Raw genomic sequence first — 18,790 nt, 5'->3', positions numbered from 1 at the left:
TCAAGACTGACTGAGTTGGACCCAACAGGGTTATTCTGCAGTATTAATGCGTCTGAGACTTTTCTCTCTCTTAAATTTCACATTCCTCACTTCAAGTTTGTTGGCATTTACGAAGCCTCTTGTCTGAAGCTTTAACAATTTTCACTTGAGGGCCTGTCATATGTCCACTTCTGAGGATTATCTCAGAATTCCAGTGTTGGTACAACATGTCATGAAGTATGACTTTAAGTAAGAGAGCAACTTCTGAATGGAAGGAAAATGCAGTTTTTGCAGAGTGCACTATATGCACAAAGCACAGCTTTATGAGTCCACATTTTCTTTTTTTTTTTAAAGAAGCCCTGGAATGTATGATTAAAGAGGTTTTGGTGTCTAGTCCTCTGCTGACATACACTGTTTCTTACTGACTTAACCTAAACCAGTAAATTTGCCTGAAGCATGGCAAAAATTGTCTGAGCTTCCTTTCAGCAGGTATTAAAATAATATTAACATTTGAAAAATATTTTATTCAGCATTTTATATTTGTTTTCTTATTTTCTTCAGTCCCCTAAAATGAGTTGGAATAAACTGTAGATTGTAAAACAGTAATATGGGTTAAAGAACAAGTCTTAACAATCTGTTGAAGGATAAAGCTTCTAATTTCAAAGGAACCTTTTCAACTCCGCAGTTCAGCTACATCTGTATTACTGTTGTTTTAGTTATTCTGCATTGGAACTGAAAAGGAGGCAGAGAGCTGAATTTGCTGTCCAAGGGAATTTCCATGAAACTACAGATTCTTCTAAGCATCTGATGGTGTGTTAATTGTATGGGCCAAGGATTGGTACCTTAGGCCTTGGAGCTCAACCCAACCCCCTTCTGCTGTGCAAGTCGACTTTCTGGCATTCCATATATATCCATGCCTCTTACCCACAATACCATTGTTTGATGCTTTCCCAAGTTTAGCACAGGACCTTCCCATTCTAAAAGTTTAAGTCGTATCTTGTAAGAGTTATTGTCAATAAGAGCTTCAAGCTCAAATATCCTGTTATATATTTGGTCCTCCCATTTTCACTCCGGCGCTGTCATGCAGCCTCTAAGAAATCTGGAACTGAATTTAGCCCTCAAGCTGAAAGAGATTTTGTGCTCTTTCTATGTTGCCCTGGTTTATGTTCACCTTGTTTGTATATGTACATCTTGGATTGCATAGTTTCTCCATGACTTTTTATGAAAACCGAATTCTTTGTAAGCTGTTGACCCTTGAAATGTCTTACTGCTTGGAAGTAAATGTACACATATATAACTATGTAAATAAATTTAAACTGTCAGTAGAAAATATATTGGCCCAAATTCTGTTGAGAGAGACTATCTGCATGAACGTTTGGTGAACACAGCCATGTTCTCTCCCCCACCCGGGTTTGTTGTCTAGTGTGCAGCCACTTGTTGTTGCAACTGGGCTTGAGACTATTTTCTCAAACCTGAGGAAGCATAGGAGCGTGATGGACAGAGAGCAGCAGAGGCAGGCTTGCTTGCAAGAGAATGCCCAGAGAATTCTGGACATCTTTAGGAAGTACTGTAGCTGAATGCATAGTGACTAGAGATTTATATTTTGAGTGCAGTTATTTTCTCTTTCTAATTTGGCACTGGTAACTGGAGGAAAAAACTAAATCTGAGTAACTTAGATACTGAAAATGTCTTATTTAGCTATCATCTCACAGAAAATGTAAGCATAAAATATTTTGTGTTAGCTTTTAGTTTTAGTTGGTGCTCTAATCGTTCACTCTTAGTCCAGAAACAAACATAACTTTCTATAGCTAGGACATGTCTGTTTGCATTAGATGCCTTTACAGTAGACCTTGAGCCCAGGATGGGAATGATTTTTGATCACATGCTAAATTGTAGTGGCATACTTTTAACGTAATGAAATATGACATGCTGAATATTTCTGGTGCAAAAGAAATTTATCAGTAGATTCTTGAAACTTGCATAAAGTGTGTCAGGAATCTGCCTAAGGACTATTGAAGTATAAGGTAGGAGACAGGTTTTATTTTACTCTATTGCATTTTAAATTCAATTTTAATTATTTGCTCCTGGGATTCAACTACATCCAATGCACTATGAAGACCATACATAATAGGAAAGCAATATTCTTTGTTCCTTTGTTCAAAATGTTGTTAGTATTCTTTTGTTGGAAGTGTGGGATTTCTAACATGAGTTCTAACTGAATTAGAAAGTGGGACATTACATTTTGTACATAAATACAATGTAAAAAATGTCTTTCTGTACAATTCGATCAAGACCTAATATATAATTGCGCACTGCAAAGTGTAGTGTACTACATGATGATATTAAGTGAAGGTGCATTTGTGGTTAAAATTTGTAATTGCACATAGTGATTCTAGAGTTAAGTGTTCTTTCATATAATGCCAAGACATTGCTGCATGGACTAGATTGGATCCATGATGCAGGATAAAATATGGTTGTGCTACTGCAGTCATGATTCAAATTACGGATCCATTCCTGCTATTTGTACATGGAGAAGAGTGTCTATTTATTCCAACAGGATATGTTTCCCACCCATCCAAATAGGTCTGTGAAACATGATCTGGACTAGTAGTGCTGTAATGCCCTCTACCCCAAGTAATGATTCATAATCCAATTTGGATATCCTCCACGTTAGCCATTTGTGAAAGAAACATCTTCCACCTGTGGGTTAAACATCTGAATAAAATTAACATGGCCCTCAGCTGGTAAATATCTCTTCTAATATGTGGAAAATACTTCACTCTAAGGAATCAACTTCATGTCCATTTTTAATTTATTTGAAGTTTACCTCTTTCTGTGCTCAGTGATTTGGGGCAAATAACGTTCACAAATAATTAGCGAAAAAGTTTTTTATGAATACTAAAATAATAAGTAACGCAATTGCAAGCATATTCAGCCATGCATTAAATGGGGTTTGCTTTCTACTGATTGATTGATTGATTGATTGATTTGATTTATACCCCGCCTATCTGGTTGGTGAGGACCACTCTGAGTTGAATATTCCAGGCAAAGTTAATTCTAGTATACTATCCAGTAATACATTTTTTAAATAATAATTTTTAAAACTGTATATTTTCCCTATATTTTGATTAGGAATCTGAGGATACAGTCCTAAGTATATATTTTTGTCTTTCGGAAAGTCTTGTTCAACATAGTGCTTAAAGTGGTTTACAGGTGAATAAATGGGCATAAAATTGCGCTGTAAACATATGCATTAGAGCCCCTACCTCTGAGGGCATGCTCTTTAGCAGGCTTCTACATCTTCATCTGAAATATTACATGGGAAATGCCTGGATTTCATGAACTATTAATTATTACTATAAATTCTATTATACTCTATCCCGATACTGAGGGTCAAGAAAAATTATCAGTTGCTCCTATTCTGTGTTTGTGAAAAAGGGCTTGCCTATGTTATGATGCTGTAGCCATGTTAACCTGCTGAGTAATGGGTGCTTCCATGTTCCAAGCTTTGTGTCTGGAGTGGTAATTTATTTTATAGGGCAAATTCCTATTATTCTTTTCCATCCTTCTTCCTTTCTTCTCTGTCTTCTGGTGTTGTTGTTTATTCGTTTAGTCGTCTCCAACTTTTCGTGACCCCATGGACCAGAGCATGCCAGGCCCTCCTGTCTTCCACTGCCTCCCAGAGTTGGGTCAAATTCCTGTTGGTAGCTGTGGTGACACTGTCCAATCATCTCATCCTCTCTCGTCCCCTTCTCCTCTTACCTTCACACTTTCCCAACATCTGGGTCTTTTCCAGGGAGTCCTCTCTTCTCATGAGATGGACAAAGTATTGGAGCCTCTGCTTCAGGATCTGTCCTTCCAGTGAGCATTCAGGATTGATTTCCTTCAAAATGGATTGGTTTGTTCTCCTTGCAGTCCAGGGGACTCTCAAGAGTCTCCTCCAGCACCACAGTTCAAAAGCATCAATTCTTCAGCGGTCAGCTTTCTTTAAGGTCCAGCTCTCACTTCCGTACATCACTACAGGAAAAACCATAGCTTTGAGGCTGCGGACTTTTGTGGGAAGGTGAAGTCTCTGCCTTTTAAGATGCTGTCGAGGTTTGTCATTGCTTTCCTCCCAAGAAGCAGGCATCTTTAAATTTAGTGGCTGCTGTCACCATCTGCAGTGATCATGGAGCCCTAGAAAGTAAAATCTGTCACTGCCTCCATATCTTCCCCTTCTATTTGCCATGAGGTAATGAGACCACTGGCCATGATCTCAGTTTTTTTATGTTGCACTTCAGACCATTTTTTACACTCTCCTCTTTCACCCTGATTAAAACGTTCTTTAATTCTTCCTCATTTTCTGTCATCAGAGTGGTATCATGTACAAATAGGAGATTGTTGATACTGTATTTCTTCCGGCAATCTTAATTCCAGTTTGGGATTCCTCCAGTCCAGCCTTCCGCATGATGTATTCTGCATAGAAGTTAAATAAGCCAGGGGACAATATACAGCCTTGTCGTACTCCTTTCCCAATTTTGAACCAATCCGTTGTTCCATATCCAGTTCTAACTGTTGCTTCCTGTCCCACATATAGATTTCTCAGGAGATAGGTAAGGTGGTCAGGCACTCCCATTTCTTTAAGGACTTGCTATAGTTTGCTATGGTCCACACAGTCAAAGGCTTTTGCATAGTCAATGAAGCAGAGGTAGATGTTTTTCTGGAACTCTCTGGCTTTCTCCATTATTCAACACATGTTAGCAATTTTGTCTCTAGTTCCTCTGTCCCTTCGAAATCCAGCTTGTACTTCTGGGAGTTCTCGGTCGACATACTGCTGCAGCCTACATTGTAGGATTTTGAGCATAACCTTGCTAGCGTGTGAAATGAGTGCAATTGTAGTTGGAGCATTCTTTGGCACTGCCCTTCTTTGGGATGGGGATGTAGACTGATCTTTTCCAATCCTGTGGCCACTGCTGAGTTTTTCAAACTTGCTTGCATATTGAGTGTCGCACCTTAACGGCGTCATCTTTTAAGATTTTAAATAGTTCGACTGGAATTCCATCACCTCCACTGGCCCTGTTGTTTGCCATACTTTGTAATGTCCAGCAACCACACTATCTGGGTTTTCTGGGATATCTAAATCTTTCTGGAATAATTCCGTTGTGTATTCTTGCCACCTCTTCTTGATGTCTTCTGCTTCTGTTAGATCCCTCCCATTTTTGTCCTTTATCATGTCCATCTTTGCACAAAATGTTCCTTTAATACGGTGGTGCCTTTCTTTACGATTGCCCCACACTACGACGAAACCGCATTACGACGATGGAGTTCATTAAATCTGTTCTTCACTTCCACTGTGTATTCATAAGGGATTTGGTTTAGATTATACCTGACTAGCCCAATGGTTTTTCCTACTTTCTTCAGTTTAAGCTTGAGTTTTTCTGTAAGAAACTGATGATCAGAGCTAGAATCAGCTCGAGGTCTTGTTTTTGCTGACTGTGTAGAGCTTCTCCATCTTTGGCTGCAGAGAACATAATCAATCTGATTTCGGTATTGTCCATCTGGTGATATCCATGTGTACAGTCACCTCTTGTATTTTTGGAAAAGAGTGTTTGTGATGACGAGCTTGTTCTCGTGACAAAACTCTATTAGCCTTTGCCCTGCTCTGTTATGAACTCCAAGGCCAAACTTACCTGTTGTTCCTTTTATCTCTTGACTCCCTACTTTAGCATTCCAGTCCCCTATAATGAGAAGAACATCTTTCTTTGGTGTCAGTTCTACAAGGTGTTGTAAGTCTTCATAGAACTGGTCAATTTCAGCCTCTTCAGCATCGGTGGTTGGTGCATAAAGTTGGATTACTGTGATGTTGAAAGGTCTGCCTTGGATTTGTATTGAAATCATTCTCTTTTGAGATTGTATCCCAATACAGCTTTTGCCACTGTTTTGTTGACTATAAGGGCTACTCCATTTCTTCTACAGGATTCTTGCCCACAATAGTAGATATGATAATCATCTGAATTGAATTCGCCCATTCCCGTCCATTTTAGTTCACTGACGCCCAGGATGTCAATGTTTATTCTTGCCATCTCCTGTTTGACCACATCCAGCTTCCCAAGGTTCATAGATCTTACATTCCAGGTTCCTATTAAGTATTTTTCTTTACAGGCTCGAACTTTCTTTTCACTTCCTTGCACGTCCTCAGCTGAGCGTCCTTTCGGCTTTGGCCCAACCACTTCATTAGTTCTGGAGCTACTTGTACTTGTCCTCCACTCTTCCTCAGTAGCATGTTGGACGCCTCCTGACCTGAGGGGCCCATCTTCCAGCATCATATCTTTTAGCCTTTTGTTTCTGTTCATGGGGTTTTCTTGGCAAAGATACTAGAGTGGCCTGCCAATTCCTGCTCAAGGTGGATCGCGTTTAATCAGAACTCTCCACTATGACCTCTCCGTCTTGGGTGTCCCTGCACGGCATAGCCCATAGCTTCTCTGAATTACTCAAGCCCCTTTGCCACAACAAGGCAGCAATCCATGAAGGTGTGTCTTGTGGTGTGGAGAACTATAAAATGTGCAGATCCTTTATTTAATTGAATGCTTTAATAAGGGCTTTCTGATTCTGCAGCAACAGTGGTTTACCCACCTTTCAATTCATAAAAAGTACTTACATTTTACATAAACCAAGATAAGTTACTTAATTGTCTTCTGTAAAGATAATTCCAGTGTGTATTGAAAATCTCAGTATTAACTAATAAGCTCTAGCACATTCTGAGAAAAAGTGTTACTGCAGAAAAAGATAATGAAAATGGTTGAATTATAGTATTACAGAATGTTTTGCAGAGAATCTAATTTGCATTAAGGCACTTCAGAATTTGATCAGAACATACCTGCTTAACTTTATTGTGTTTACAGAATAGTCAAATAACATGAAAAAGAATATGGATGTAGAAAGGTGTACCAAAATATTTGATATATTCTTACATTGCAAAAACTTGTATAGTCAGTGCCTTGTAATAATAATTATGTTCCATCAAGTCAATTCAGATTTATGGTGATCCTTTTCAGAGTTTTCTAGGTAGGGAGTACTCAGAAGTAGTTGCCATTTCCTCCTTCTGGGGATGTGCTCAGACTGGAACTTGCCTAAGGCTACACAGGCTGGCTCTTCTGGGTTACACAGTGGGGAACTGAACTTCCAGTCTTTGGCTCCTCAGCCAGATACCTAACTCACTAAGCTGTCTAGATCTTGTTATAGCTTGTTGCATTCTTTAAAAGAATAAAGTGACTTGTTTGCAGAGAACTACTTTGTGCCTGAGTATTTTATGCCTTTTCTTTGGCTGGTCACCTTTTCCCCTTCTAAATATTTGAAACCCACTGGAACCTCTCTTTTTTTTACCCCTCAAATACTTTTCTGCAAAAGAGACACAACACTATTTCGAATATTCGTGGGCATAATCCTAAAAAGCCTTTTAAACCTGATTTATTTTAATGGAAGCGGATTAAGCATCTGTTTTAATTTTTCAGTCAAAATCAATTTAAATGTGTCTGATTTTGATTTAATCCAACTATTAATATATTATGCTGTTGTTCTTCTCCAATTTGAAATATCTTAAAACTCAGTGTTGCACATGCTTAGCTCCCCAATAATATTGTATTTTCCCTTTACTTCCCGGTATTTCTTCTGTTTTCTTTGTAAGTGTCTCTCCCCCCCCCCCCCCAATTTTTAAGTGTTTCTGTTTTATTGCAAAGTGACACTGCATTTTGATGATACCCATTGAGAGTGGCATTGCATTTTATGACACTTAACACTCATTTTTAATGACTGTAGGATTATCCCATTACTTGGCATTGTCACATAAGTTTGTACTGTCCCTTGTTTATAGTGCTTATTGGTTTGTTGTGCCTGGTTTGCCACTAGGCAACCTGGTTGTTGTTTCAAAGGTCCCAGTAAGAAATTTTTGTGACAAACTGCTTCTCCACTGTGTCTCCTTGAAAGGGGCTGGACTTGATGATCCTTAGGGCCCCTGCCAGCTCTGCAGTTCAAAGGTTTTTACTATTATTTATATTATTAAAAATCCACCTGCTAGGCCCTTGGATCGACAGGACAATTATACTAATGTTTCCAAAATGAAAAGAATTGCTGACTAATTTTATGGGCCATTTGACTGAAGGATCTGGAATATAGAACCATGTTCAAAGTCACAGTAATTCCTGTAATTTTATAGTGTATTTATTTGGTGTATTCAGGGGAATCAGTACCTGTGAATTTTAAAGATATACAATAACTATTGTTATTGTAAATTTCAGGAGAAACAATCAATTTAGTCTGTACAGCATTATTTTTAGGCAGACATCTTGCTCTTGGAGAAAACAGGGTAGACCTGAGAAACTGGCCAGTGTTATCTTTAGATGCTTAGCATTGTGCTCTATTTAACATTTATGATGTTGGGGGGTGGGGTGGAGGTAGTAGATTTGGGAATCTTGATTGGATATTATTGCCATTTGTATGTAATATAAATATTTATCTGCCATTTAATGCCAGTTTTGTGTGCACCGTACGTCTTTCCCTAGATACTCACAGAATGTAAAATATAGGGCCGAAATCTTCTTACATAGTTATGCAAATAGTGTAACATTTGGAGGTAAATTGCTCAAGTTAAGAAATCTCCATAGACGCTATGAGTTGCACCCTGAGTCAGTCATACAACTCAGTATGCAATGAATAATATCTATGGTGATTTTTTTTTAACTTAGACCAATCTGCCTCTAAAAGTCATGCTGTTTATGCTTTGACAGCATAACTAGGTAAGACAATTTGGGCCAGTAATTTCTAGATTAATTTGTATTAATTAGGCATGGGATTTTTGGAGGGGGGAATAGAACTTCCAGCCCCACAATTTGGTGGGAATCCCCTAAACCAAATTATGGTACTGGGAGCTATTAAAATGGCAAAAAATACAGCAGCCCTCTTACTTCCATGTCTTTCCCACATTGCTTCTTCATTTCTTTGCTTCTCTGAAAAGTGGTCCTTGAGAGCCATTCCCTCTGACTCTCAATGGTGCATGGGAAAATGATTTCCAATGGAGGTAGCCTCTGTATACTCTTTAGAAAGGCAGTCTCCATTGGAACTCATTCTCCAGTGCAATTTTGTGAATGGAGTGGAACCCTCATGACTTGCAAAGGTGCCTGGCATGCTTTTCATAGAGTGCAAAGAAGCAGCGTGGGAACACCATGGATGATAAGAGAGTTTTTCTACCTCCTGTTGTTTTGATGACTCCCAGTCCTGTGGTTCAGACTGGGGGTTTCCAGTTGAACTGTGGGATGGAGAGTTGTTTTTTCCCCTAAAGTCTCATCCCTATTATTATAATGATAGTTTAATGTAAAGCAATGTCAGTATGTAGCAATAAGCAAGAATAATTTGTTAATTTATTTCATGAAAAGGAGATTATGTCCTGGATTTTTTTCAAACTAAACCACTCTCAGGTGGACAGTTGTTCCAGCTGTTACTGAGAAGATACAGCCGCCTTGTAAGGATGAAGAAAAGATGCAAGGGTGCAAAATGACTCACAATTTATGAATGTTGATGTAGCCAAGATTGACATAAGAACGGTAGAATTGTCTGTATGAAAGATTATGTTATCTTCTCTAAATCATCTTGTGTGTTAGCCTTTTTTTAAAGATTCTCTGGAGTCATGGTTTTCTCTTACTTTGTTCTCTTAAAATAACTTACTAGAAGAGATTCAGATCACAGCCAGTGAACCCTTCTTTAAAAAAAAACTATTAAGTCTTCGCCAGAAATAAAGAGTGAAACTGAAAAGATAGTGATCACTGTTGTTGTTTTTGTAGGAATGTCAGCTCTGCTGGAGAAGAAGCCCGCAGAAGAATGAGAGAGTGTGACGGACTTACTGATGCATTGCTCTATGTGATTCAGTCTGCTTTAGGAAGCAGTGAAATTGATAGCAAGGTTTGTCATCTTTGTTTTGTACAGAAACAGTTGTAAGGCACAAAATGCTAATAGAGGCTGTCTGTCTGTATCCTGCATTTTCTGGTGTCACTCCAAGGTTTGAATGACGTCTCCCAGTGGTTTCACCTAGATGTTAAATAATACAAGGAATAGGGTAGAGCCCTGAGGGATATCTCAATGTCAAAGAATATTTCTGTAACCCCACCTTGAATCTCTGGTGAAAGAAGGGATTGGAACCACTGCAACACAGTGTCCCCATCATTACTTTCTTGACGTTACATAATACTACAAGTGACATTTTAAGATCTTTATCTAACTTTGTAAAACCTAAATCTGAGATTTCTTTTAGTTATTCTATAGTTGGGTGGCAACAGAAGTTTGATATTTAAGGCTGGAGTGTTTGTATTTAGTGTCCAGAGGTCCACATTTTAAAGACAAAATGCATAACTTGAACAGCAAATGTTTGGGAATCTAAAACACGATTATTGGCTTCACAGTGTGTTCTGGTTGTGTGTGGTATTAGTTCTAAGATTTTTAAAAGAAAGCATATGAACATTGTTCAGTGTCAGAATCTTTGCCATGTAGTAGTCAGGAGGTTGGACTAGGGCAGAGGTTCCCAGCCTTGGGTAATCCAGGTGTTCTTGGACTGCAATTCCTGGAAGCCTTCAACAACAGCTGTGCTGGCCATGGTTTCTGGGAGTTGCAGTGCAAGAACACCTCGGTCACCCAAGGCTGGGAACCACTGGACAAGGGCAATGCATTGCCAATTCAGATCCCCTCTGGGACATTAAGTTCACTGAGTGGACTTGGGCCAGTGGATATCTCTCTCCTTTAGCCTAGCCTGCTTCACAGAGTAGTTCTGAGGCTAAAATAGTGGGAGGGGTAAAACAATATACGCTATGAAAAAAGCAGCTGCAATGTCGAAGATAGAAACAGGAGATTAGTTTTAATAGGCATCACATATTGGGTAGTAAGAGGTAAGTGATGAGGCCTTATGGCTTTTTGTAAGTAGACAATAGGTTTCTACTTGTGATATATGACCCAGGGCAACAACATCTTTATTATTCAGTACCATCGTGCATTCCGGGAAATGCTTGTCTGAAATGAGCACTTATTTTACTAGCAGTGCACATTTTAAAAGCAAGGGAATGAAATTGGAATGTATTTCAGTTTTGTTTAGTAAATGGTTGGTCAGAGCAGTGCAATGTAGAACTCTGCTTTGAATGATCATTAGACATAGAGTCATGGGAAAAAGAAATGACACAGTCTTTGAATTCTATGGTTTTACGTATCAGGACATAATAAAAATCATCTGGTACTTAGCAAGTCTGAAAATTAGGTAAAAATCTCCTCAGATGAACAACACATGATATATTGCACTGTACCATTATTTATTTAACGAAAATTAAGCCAAAATGGAGTGAAAAACTAAGTGCGCCTTATGACTCAGTAACTTGTAGAACCACCTTCAGCAGTAATAACTTGAAATAATTGTTTTTTGTACAACTTTATCAGTCTCTCACATCATTGTGGGGGAATTTTGACCCACTCTTCTTTATAACATTGCTTCAATTCATTGAGGTTTGCAGGCATGTATTTATGCACAGCTCTCCTAAGGTACCACAGCAAAATTGCAGTCGGGATGAGGTCTTGACTTTGACTGGGCCATTGCAACACCTTACTTCTTTTCTTTGTCACCCATTCTGTTGTATATTTGCTTCTGTGCCTGGGATCATTGTCCTGTTGCATGACACCATTCTGTTCAAGCTTTAGCTGTTGGACAGATCATCTCACATTTGACTTTAGAATAATTTGGTTTACAGAGGAGTTCATGGTTGGCTCAATGAGTGCAAGGTGCCCTGCTCTTGTGGCTGCAAAACAAGCCCAAATCATCACCCCTCCACCACCATGCTTGACCATTGGTTGATATGAAGTGTTTGTGCTGATATGCTGTGTTTGGTCTTTGCCTAACTTGGTACTATGCATTATTGCCAGACCTCAACACTTTGGTCTCATCAGTTCAAAGGATGTTGTTCCAAAAGGCTTATGGTTTATTGAGATACAACTTTGCAAACCTAAGCCATGCTGTTATTTTTAGAGAGAAGAGGTTTTCTCCTGGCAACCCTTCCAAACAAACCGTACTTGTTCAGACCTTTGCTAATTGTATTGTCATGAACTTTAACATTTCACATGCTAACTGAGGCCTATAGAGTCTGAGATGTAACTCAGTTTTTTTGCAGTTTCTCTGAGCATTGCATGGTCTGAACTTGGAGTGAATTTGCATGGACGTCCACTCCAGGAAAGATTGGCAACTGCCTCAAATGTTTTCCATTTGTGAATAATCTTCCTCACTGTAGAATAGGGATCATCAACGCCCGGTCCGCAGCCTGGTTCCAGTCCATGGGGCTGCCGGAACTGGGCCGCGGACACGGATCACCCCCCCAACCGGTCCCCGGTCAGAGAAAGGTTGGGGACCACTGCTGTAGAATGATGGATTTTAAATGGTTTGGAAATGGCCTTAAAGACCTTCCCAGATGGATGGGCAGCAACAATTGCTTCACTACAATCATTGTGTTTCCACCTTGGCATTGTGTTAACACACACCTGACCACTCCAGACCAGCAGACTGGTAAAACCTGGTCACACTTGCTGATGATCAATTACTCATGGGCATTTGGTTAGCAGCAGGTGGCTTCTTCTTAGTCTCTTAATTCCTATGGAAGCAGTAAGGGTATACTTAGTTTTTCACACATACTTCTCCATTTTGACTTCATTTTTATAAAATAAATCATGACATAGTGTAGTATGTCATGTGTTGTTATTCATCTGAGAAGTCAAAGAAAGTGTGCTTTCTTTTTCTCATGATTGTAGCTCTTCCACAAGAAACAAGGAAACAAAGAGTACATGCTTCGTCATTTAGTCGTTTAGTCGTGTCCGTCTCTTTGTGACCCCATGGAGCAGAGCATGCCAGGCCCTCCTATCTTCCACTGCCTCCCGGAGTTGTGTCAAATTCATTCTGGTAGCTTCGATGACATTGTCCAACCATCTCATCCTCTGTCGTCCCCTTCTCCTCTTGCCTTCACACTTTCCTAACATCAAGGTCTTTTCCAAGGAGTCTTCTCTTCTCATGAGATGGCCAGAGTATTGGAGCCTCAGCTTCAGGATCTGTCCTTCCAGTGAGCACTCAGGGTTGATTTCCTTTAGAATGGATAGGTTTGTTCTCCTTGCAGTCCAGGGGATTCTCAAGAGTCTCCTCCAGCACCACAATTCAAAAGCATCAATTCTTCAGCTGTCAGCTTTCTTTAAGGTCCAGCTCTCACTTCCATACATCACTACAGGAAAAACCATAGCTTTGACTATGCGGACTTTCTTTGGCAAGGTGATGTCTCTGTTTTTTGGGATGCTGTCAAGGTTTGTCATTGCTTTCCTCCCAAGAAGCAAGTGTCTTTTAATTTCAGGGCTGCTGTCTCTATCTGCAGTGATCATGGAGCTCAAGAAAGTAAAATCTGTCACTGCCTTCATATCTTCCCCTTCTATTTCCCAAGAGGTAATGGGATCAGTGGCCACGATCTTAGTTTTTTGATGTTGAGCTTCAGACCGTTTTTTGCACTCTCCTCTTTCACCCTTATTACAAGGTTCCTTCCTCACTTTCTGCCATCAGAGTGGTATCCTCTGCATATTGGAGGTTGTTGATATTTCTTCCGGCAATCTTGATTCCAGCTTGGGATCCCTCCAGTCCAGCCTTTCGCATGATGTATTCTGCATATAAGTTGAATAAGCAGGGGGACAATATACAGCCTTGTCGTACTCCTTTCCCAATTTTGAACCATGCTTATTAGTTCTATTTAAATCCTTAGATTTACAATACATCCAAGCTCAGGAAGGGGTTGTGTGCTTTGATCTCCTAAAATAGGGCAGATCAATATTTTGATCTGAAACAATGTTAGATGAACAGAATATTTTTTTCTGTTAACATATCATCGTCATATATCACTCAAACTGATTGCCCACATTCCCTTCTCTGCTCTCTCTCACCTCAGTGCACTTACTGCAGTATCTAATGTGACATGCTCATATATTTATGTAAAGATTTAAGATTAATATATGAGCTGGATGTCTTCTCCAGACTCAAGTTTTGAGTATTGTGCCTTATTGAGTTTATAACAATATAGCTGTACACATCTTGTTTAAACATTATGTTGAATGCAAGATGTATGAGACGCCACATGCAGCCCTGCCATATGTTCATTATATTACATTATGCTGTATATTAATCAACTTCTTATTGCTTGATGAGGAACAACTTGCTTTGTGGATGTGATGTTCTTATTTGCTCTAGTTTATTTGCATATATTACCATTCTTATTTTCTAAACCAAAGCAGCAAAAAATTAGCACCAGGCCTGTGACCCAAGACAACAAAATGGCAGTTTTGACTACCATTCTCTTCCTGTATATTTTCCAGTATTCATGTCAGGATATAGTTCCTTGAGTTTTTCAAGCTGCTGAGAAAAGCAGAACTGGCTTGTGTTTTCATACATTTGGTGAAGAAAAACAGCACATCATCTGCAGAACGTTCTTTGTTCTGTGAAAATTTATATGTGTGGCCCAGTAATTGATGTGTACGCAGCAGATAATTAGCCCTTAGTAAAACATTCTGATCTTCCTGGTTATCACTGCAATCAGAATATAATTTTTAAAAAGCTATTTCTGCCTGCACCAAACAGCACTTCAGTTCCTGCTGTCTCCAGCAGTGAAGAAAGAGGTGTGTTTTCTTTAACTTCATCAGCTGCATAAAAGCTGGATCAATGGCTGTATATCAAAGCATCTTCAATTGCCTCGCCAACTAGATGTGACATTGAAATGGTTGAGAATTGGGCCTGCTGAACTTGTTTTGATCAATGAAATTCACACTATTTTCTTTACAGGATACCAAAACTGTGTAAAATTCAGGTATTTCTATACCTTCTTAGCAGAGAGTTCTGTTTTAGAAAGATTCTTTTATGAATTCTTATCCTAAGTAAAAGGTTTTTAGTTCTTCTCCCAGAAGAACAAGACACCTGATGCATCATCTATGATGATGATGATGATGATGATGATGATGATGATGAAGAAGAAGAAGAAGAAGAAGAAGAAGAAGAAGAAGAAGAAGAAATGTGCCACCAAGTGAATTCTGACTTATAGCAACTCTTTTTAGGGTTTTCCAGGTAGAGAGTACTCAGAAGTGGTTTAACAGTCCCTTCTTCTGGAGGCATCCTGGGACTGTGCAGCTTGCCCAAGGCCACACAGGCTGGCTCTACCTGCAGGAGGCACAATGGGGAACTGAACACCCAACCTTTGGCTCCGCAGCCAGAGACCTAAACCACTGAGCTATCCAGCCACCTGATGCATTATATTACAGGATTTACAACAGTAGCTCCCAACATTGAATAACCCAGGTGTTGCTAGACTGCAGCTCGCAGAAACCCCAGCCAGCATAGCTGGCGGTGAAGACTTCTGGGCATTGCAGTCCAAGAACACCTGGGTTGGTGCAGCCTTTCAAGGTTCAGAGATGGGTGATTGTGGCATCCAGAACTCTGACAATTACCCACCACAGTTTCAAGGTTAAACTCCAAGTTGATTGTTTGAAAAGCTACCACCCAAAACTGATCTACTAAATTCTCTTTAAGAGGGTATCCAAGATCTTTCAATAATGTGTTTAAAGGCAACTTCTCCTACCCCATTTTAGGAGACCAAACCAGACTCAGGGAAAAAGCCCTTCCCGAGGTTTGACTTAGATAATCTAAGTATCTAAACAGAATTTAAGGCATACTTTTTGTTTCCATGTTTCTTGTGAAAGAGCTATGTCTAACGATCATTCAAAGCAGAGAATCTTAAGTTTTACATTGGACTGCTGTTTGGCAATGATTCCTGACCAACCATTTACTAAATAAAACCTAAATACATTTCATTGTCATTTCCTTACTTTTTAAATGTGCACTCCTAGTAACGTAAGCACTCATTGTAGACAAGCATTTTCCAGAATGTACAATGGTACAAAATAAAACATGTTTTCTTGCCGTGGTTCATATCACAAACGGAATCCTTACTGTCCACTTATAAAAAGCCATAAGGCCTCATCACTTGCCTTCTACCACCCAATAAGAAATGCTAAAAACTTGTTCTACCACTCCTACTATTTTAGCCTCAGAACTGTTCTGTGAAACAGGCTAGGCTAAAGGAGAGAGATGTCAACTGGCCCAAGTCCACTCAGTGAGCTCAATGTCCCAGTGGGGACTTGAACTGGCAGTCTACTGCCCTAGTCCAGTGGTTCACAGCCTTGGGTAACCGAGGTGTTCTTGCACTGCAACTCCCACAAACCTGGCCAGCACAGCTAGCTGTTGTTGAAGGCTTCCGGGAATTGCAGTCCAAGAACACCTGGATTACCCAAGAGTGAGAACCACTGATTTAGAATAACAAGAAACGACATGATAATCTGAACTTGTTTCGAGCAATTAAATCCATAGTTTCTTTTTTTTTAGCATAACTTTCTACGTTTAAACTTCCTTTAACATAGATATGTGCAGTTCAAACTAGAGATAGGCATGAACCTTGGTTCAGAGGTTTGTGCTAGTTTGTATGCATGGTGCCCCTGGTGTTGCAGATTCCATTCCTCTGCTTCCTTGCCCCGCCTCCTTGGCTGGTCGCGCACCTGGACAAGGAGGCAGGACAGGCAAAGGCATGCTCCTGCCAGGGACTGGTCGCACAGCCAAAGAGGTGATGGAGAGGTGCCCACTCCACCTGGTGAGTGGGGGGTCCATTTTGAGAAAGGAGGGAAGGAAACGTGTGGTGTACCAACTGGCAGAAACCTCCAAACCGAGATTCATGCAACTGTAGTTGATGCACTGAGCTGTGGTACTGAGTTTCCCATCTAATAATATTATTAATGTTGTAGTGCTGGAGGACTCCTGTTTGACACCCTGTCCATAGGCCTGTGATGTCCCTCAGAGTTCTGTTTGGTCTTCTGTGCTGTTTAACGGCTACATGAAACCACTGGGAGACGTTGTGCAAAGTTTTGGGGTTCAGTGTCACCAGTATGTGGATGACACCCAAGTGTATCTCTCCTTTTCATCTAAATTTGAGGAAACTGTTTTGGTTGTAAATCAACGTTTAGTGTCAGTAATGGACTAAATGAGGGTGAACAAACCGAAACTTAATCCAGACAAGACAGAAGTACTCCTGACCAGTCAAAAGACAGATCAGGGAATCGGAATTTAGCCTGTGCTGGTTGGGGTTATACTTCCCTTTAAAGCACAGGTGTGCAGGTTGGATTTGCTCCTGGATTTGTCTCTGAACCTGGATGGCCAGGTTTTGGCATTGCCCAGGAGTTCATTTGCACCGTTAAAACTGATGCACCAGATACACCCTTTCCTGGACAAGTCTGATCTGGCCACAGTGACACATGCCTTAATTACATCCCAGCTGAATTACTGTAACACCCACTACATGGGGATGCCTTTTGAAAGCTTTTGGAAACTTAAGTGAATAGAAAATGCTGCAACCAGATTTTTGACTAGGGCTGGTTACATCAGTTTCACATAACCCTGCTTTTACATCAGCTCCACTGGCTGCTGCTCTGTTTCTGCACACAATTCAGAGTGCTAGTTCTAACCTACTAAGCCCTAAACATCTTGAGTTCAAGCTATCTCAAAGATCACATGTCCCTTTCATGAACCTGCCAAGAAGTTAAGAACATCAGGGGGTCCCACCACTCTCATGAGTGTATTTGTTGGAGATACAGGAGGGGACCTTCTCTGTTGCTGTTCCCAGGCTCTGGAACTCCCTTCCACAGGAGGCCAGATTGGCCCCGTCTTTGCTGTCCTTCTACAAACAGGCGAAAACTTTTCTCTACAGGCAGGCCTTCCCTTAAGTGGCAGTCTGCCTAAGAAGGCTTTTTTTTTTTTTTAAAGGAGAATTTTAAATTTTTGTAGTTTGTATTTTTGTAGCTTTTAAATCTGTTTTAGTAATGCTGCTAATCTAATATTTTTAATTTATTTATATAATTCTTTTAAAATATTTGAATACATTATTGTTTTAACTCAGTATTGTCTTTAAAAAAAATGATGTAAGCCACCTTGGATGGGGTAGATAAATAAATAATGAAGGGTAGATCAATATAAGACCATAGATTATAAAACCACATCTTACATAGCCTTCTATTTTTGTGTTGTAGATACCCTCTGAAATTTGGTTAACACTAGCAGTCCTGTTACATATTGACAGATATGCCAAATTGTTTGTTTTCTCTTTCAGACCGTTGAAAACTGTGTGTGCATTTTAAGGAACCTCTCATACAGACTCGCTGCTGAAACATCTCAGGGACAGCAAATGGGAACTGATGAACTTGATGGTTTGCTGTGTGGTGATGGCAATGGAAAAGATGCAGAAAGTTCAGGATGCTGGGGCAAGAAGAAGAAGAAGAAGAAATCTCAAGATCAGGTACTGAAGTCTACTTGAACTGCCAAATGTTCATCTAAAAATTTGCTATGGCACCTAGTCAAAAACAAAATGTTCAGAGGTCTTCACTATCTTTCATTAAGAACTGACACAGCTTGCATGAACAAATCGTCATTTCGTTTAGTCGTTTAGTCATGTCTGACTCTTTGAGACCCCATGGACCAGAGCATTCCAGGCCCTCCTGTCTTCCACTGCCTCCCGGAGTTGGGTCAGATTCATGTTGGCTGCTTCGGTGACACTGTCCAACCATCTCATCCTCTGTCGTCCCCTTCTCCTCTTGCCTTCACACTTTCCTAACATCAGGGTCTTTTCCAAGGAGTCTTCTCTTCTCATGAGATGGCCAAAGTACTGGAGCCTCAGCTTCAGGATCTGTCCTTCCAGTGAGC

The 18,790-nt window shown here is 40.0% G+C and overlaps 1 protein-coding gene across 17 annotated transcripts in view; it reads left to right on the top strand.

Annotated features, from left to right (window-relative positions):
* Positions 1–18,790, top strand: part of CTNND2 (catenin delta 2) — a 717,568-nt gene that overhangs the window by 597,352 nt on the left and 101,426 nt on the right. For all 17 annotated transcript variants that reach the window (XR_013544226.1, XR_012086701.2, XM_072998494.2 and 14 more), the window contains 2 exons: positions 9,792–9,909; positions 18,201–18,386. Coding sequence is in view for 15 of the 17 variants with exons in the window: in XM_072998494.2 (XP_072854595.2) it covers positions 9,792–9,909; positions 18,201–18,386 (304 nt within the window). In the remaining 2 variants the exon portion in view is untranslated. The remainder of the gene's footprint in view (positions 1–9,791; positions 9,910–18,200; positions 18,387–18,790) is intronic.

This window comes from Pogona vitticeps, chromosome 4 (genome assembly GCF_051106095.1).
Source record: "Pogona vitticeps strain Pit_001003342236 chromosome 4, PviZW2.1, whole genome shotgun sequence".
In the NCBI taxonomy this organism is placed as follows: domain Eukaryota; kingdom Metazoa; phylum Chordata; class Lepidosauria; order Squamata; family Agamidae; genus Pogona; species Pogona vitticeps.
This window is presented reverse-complemented; position numbering and strand designations above follow the sequence as displayed.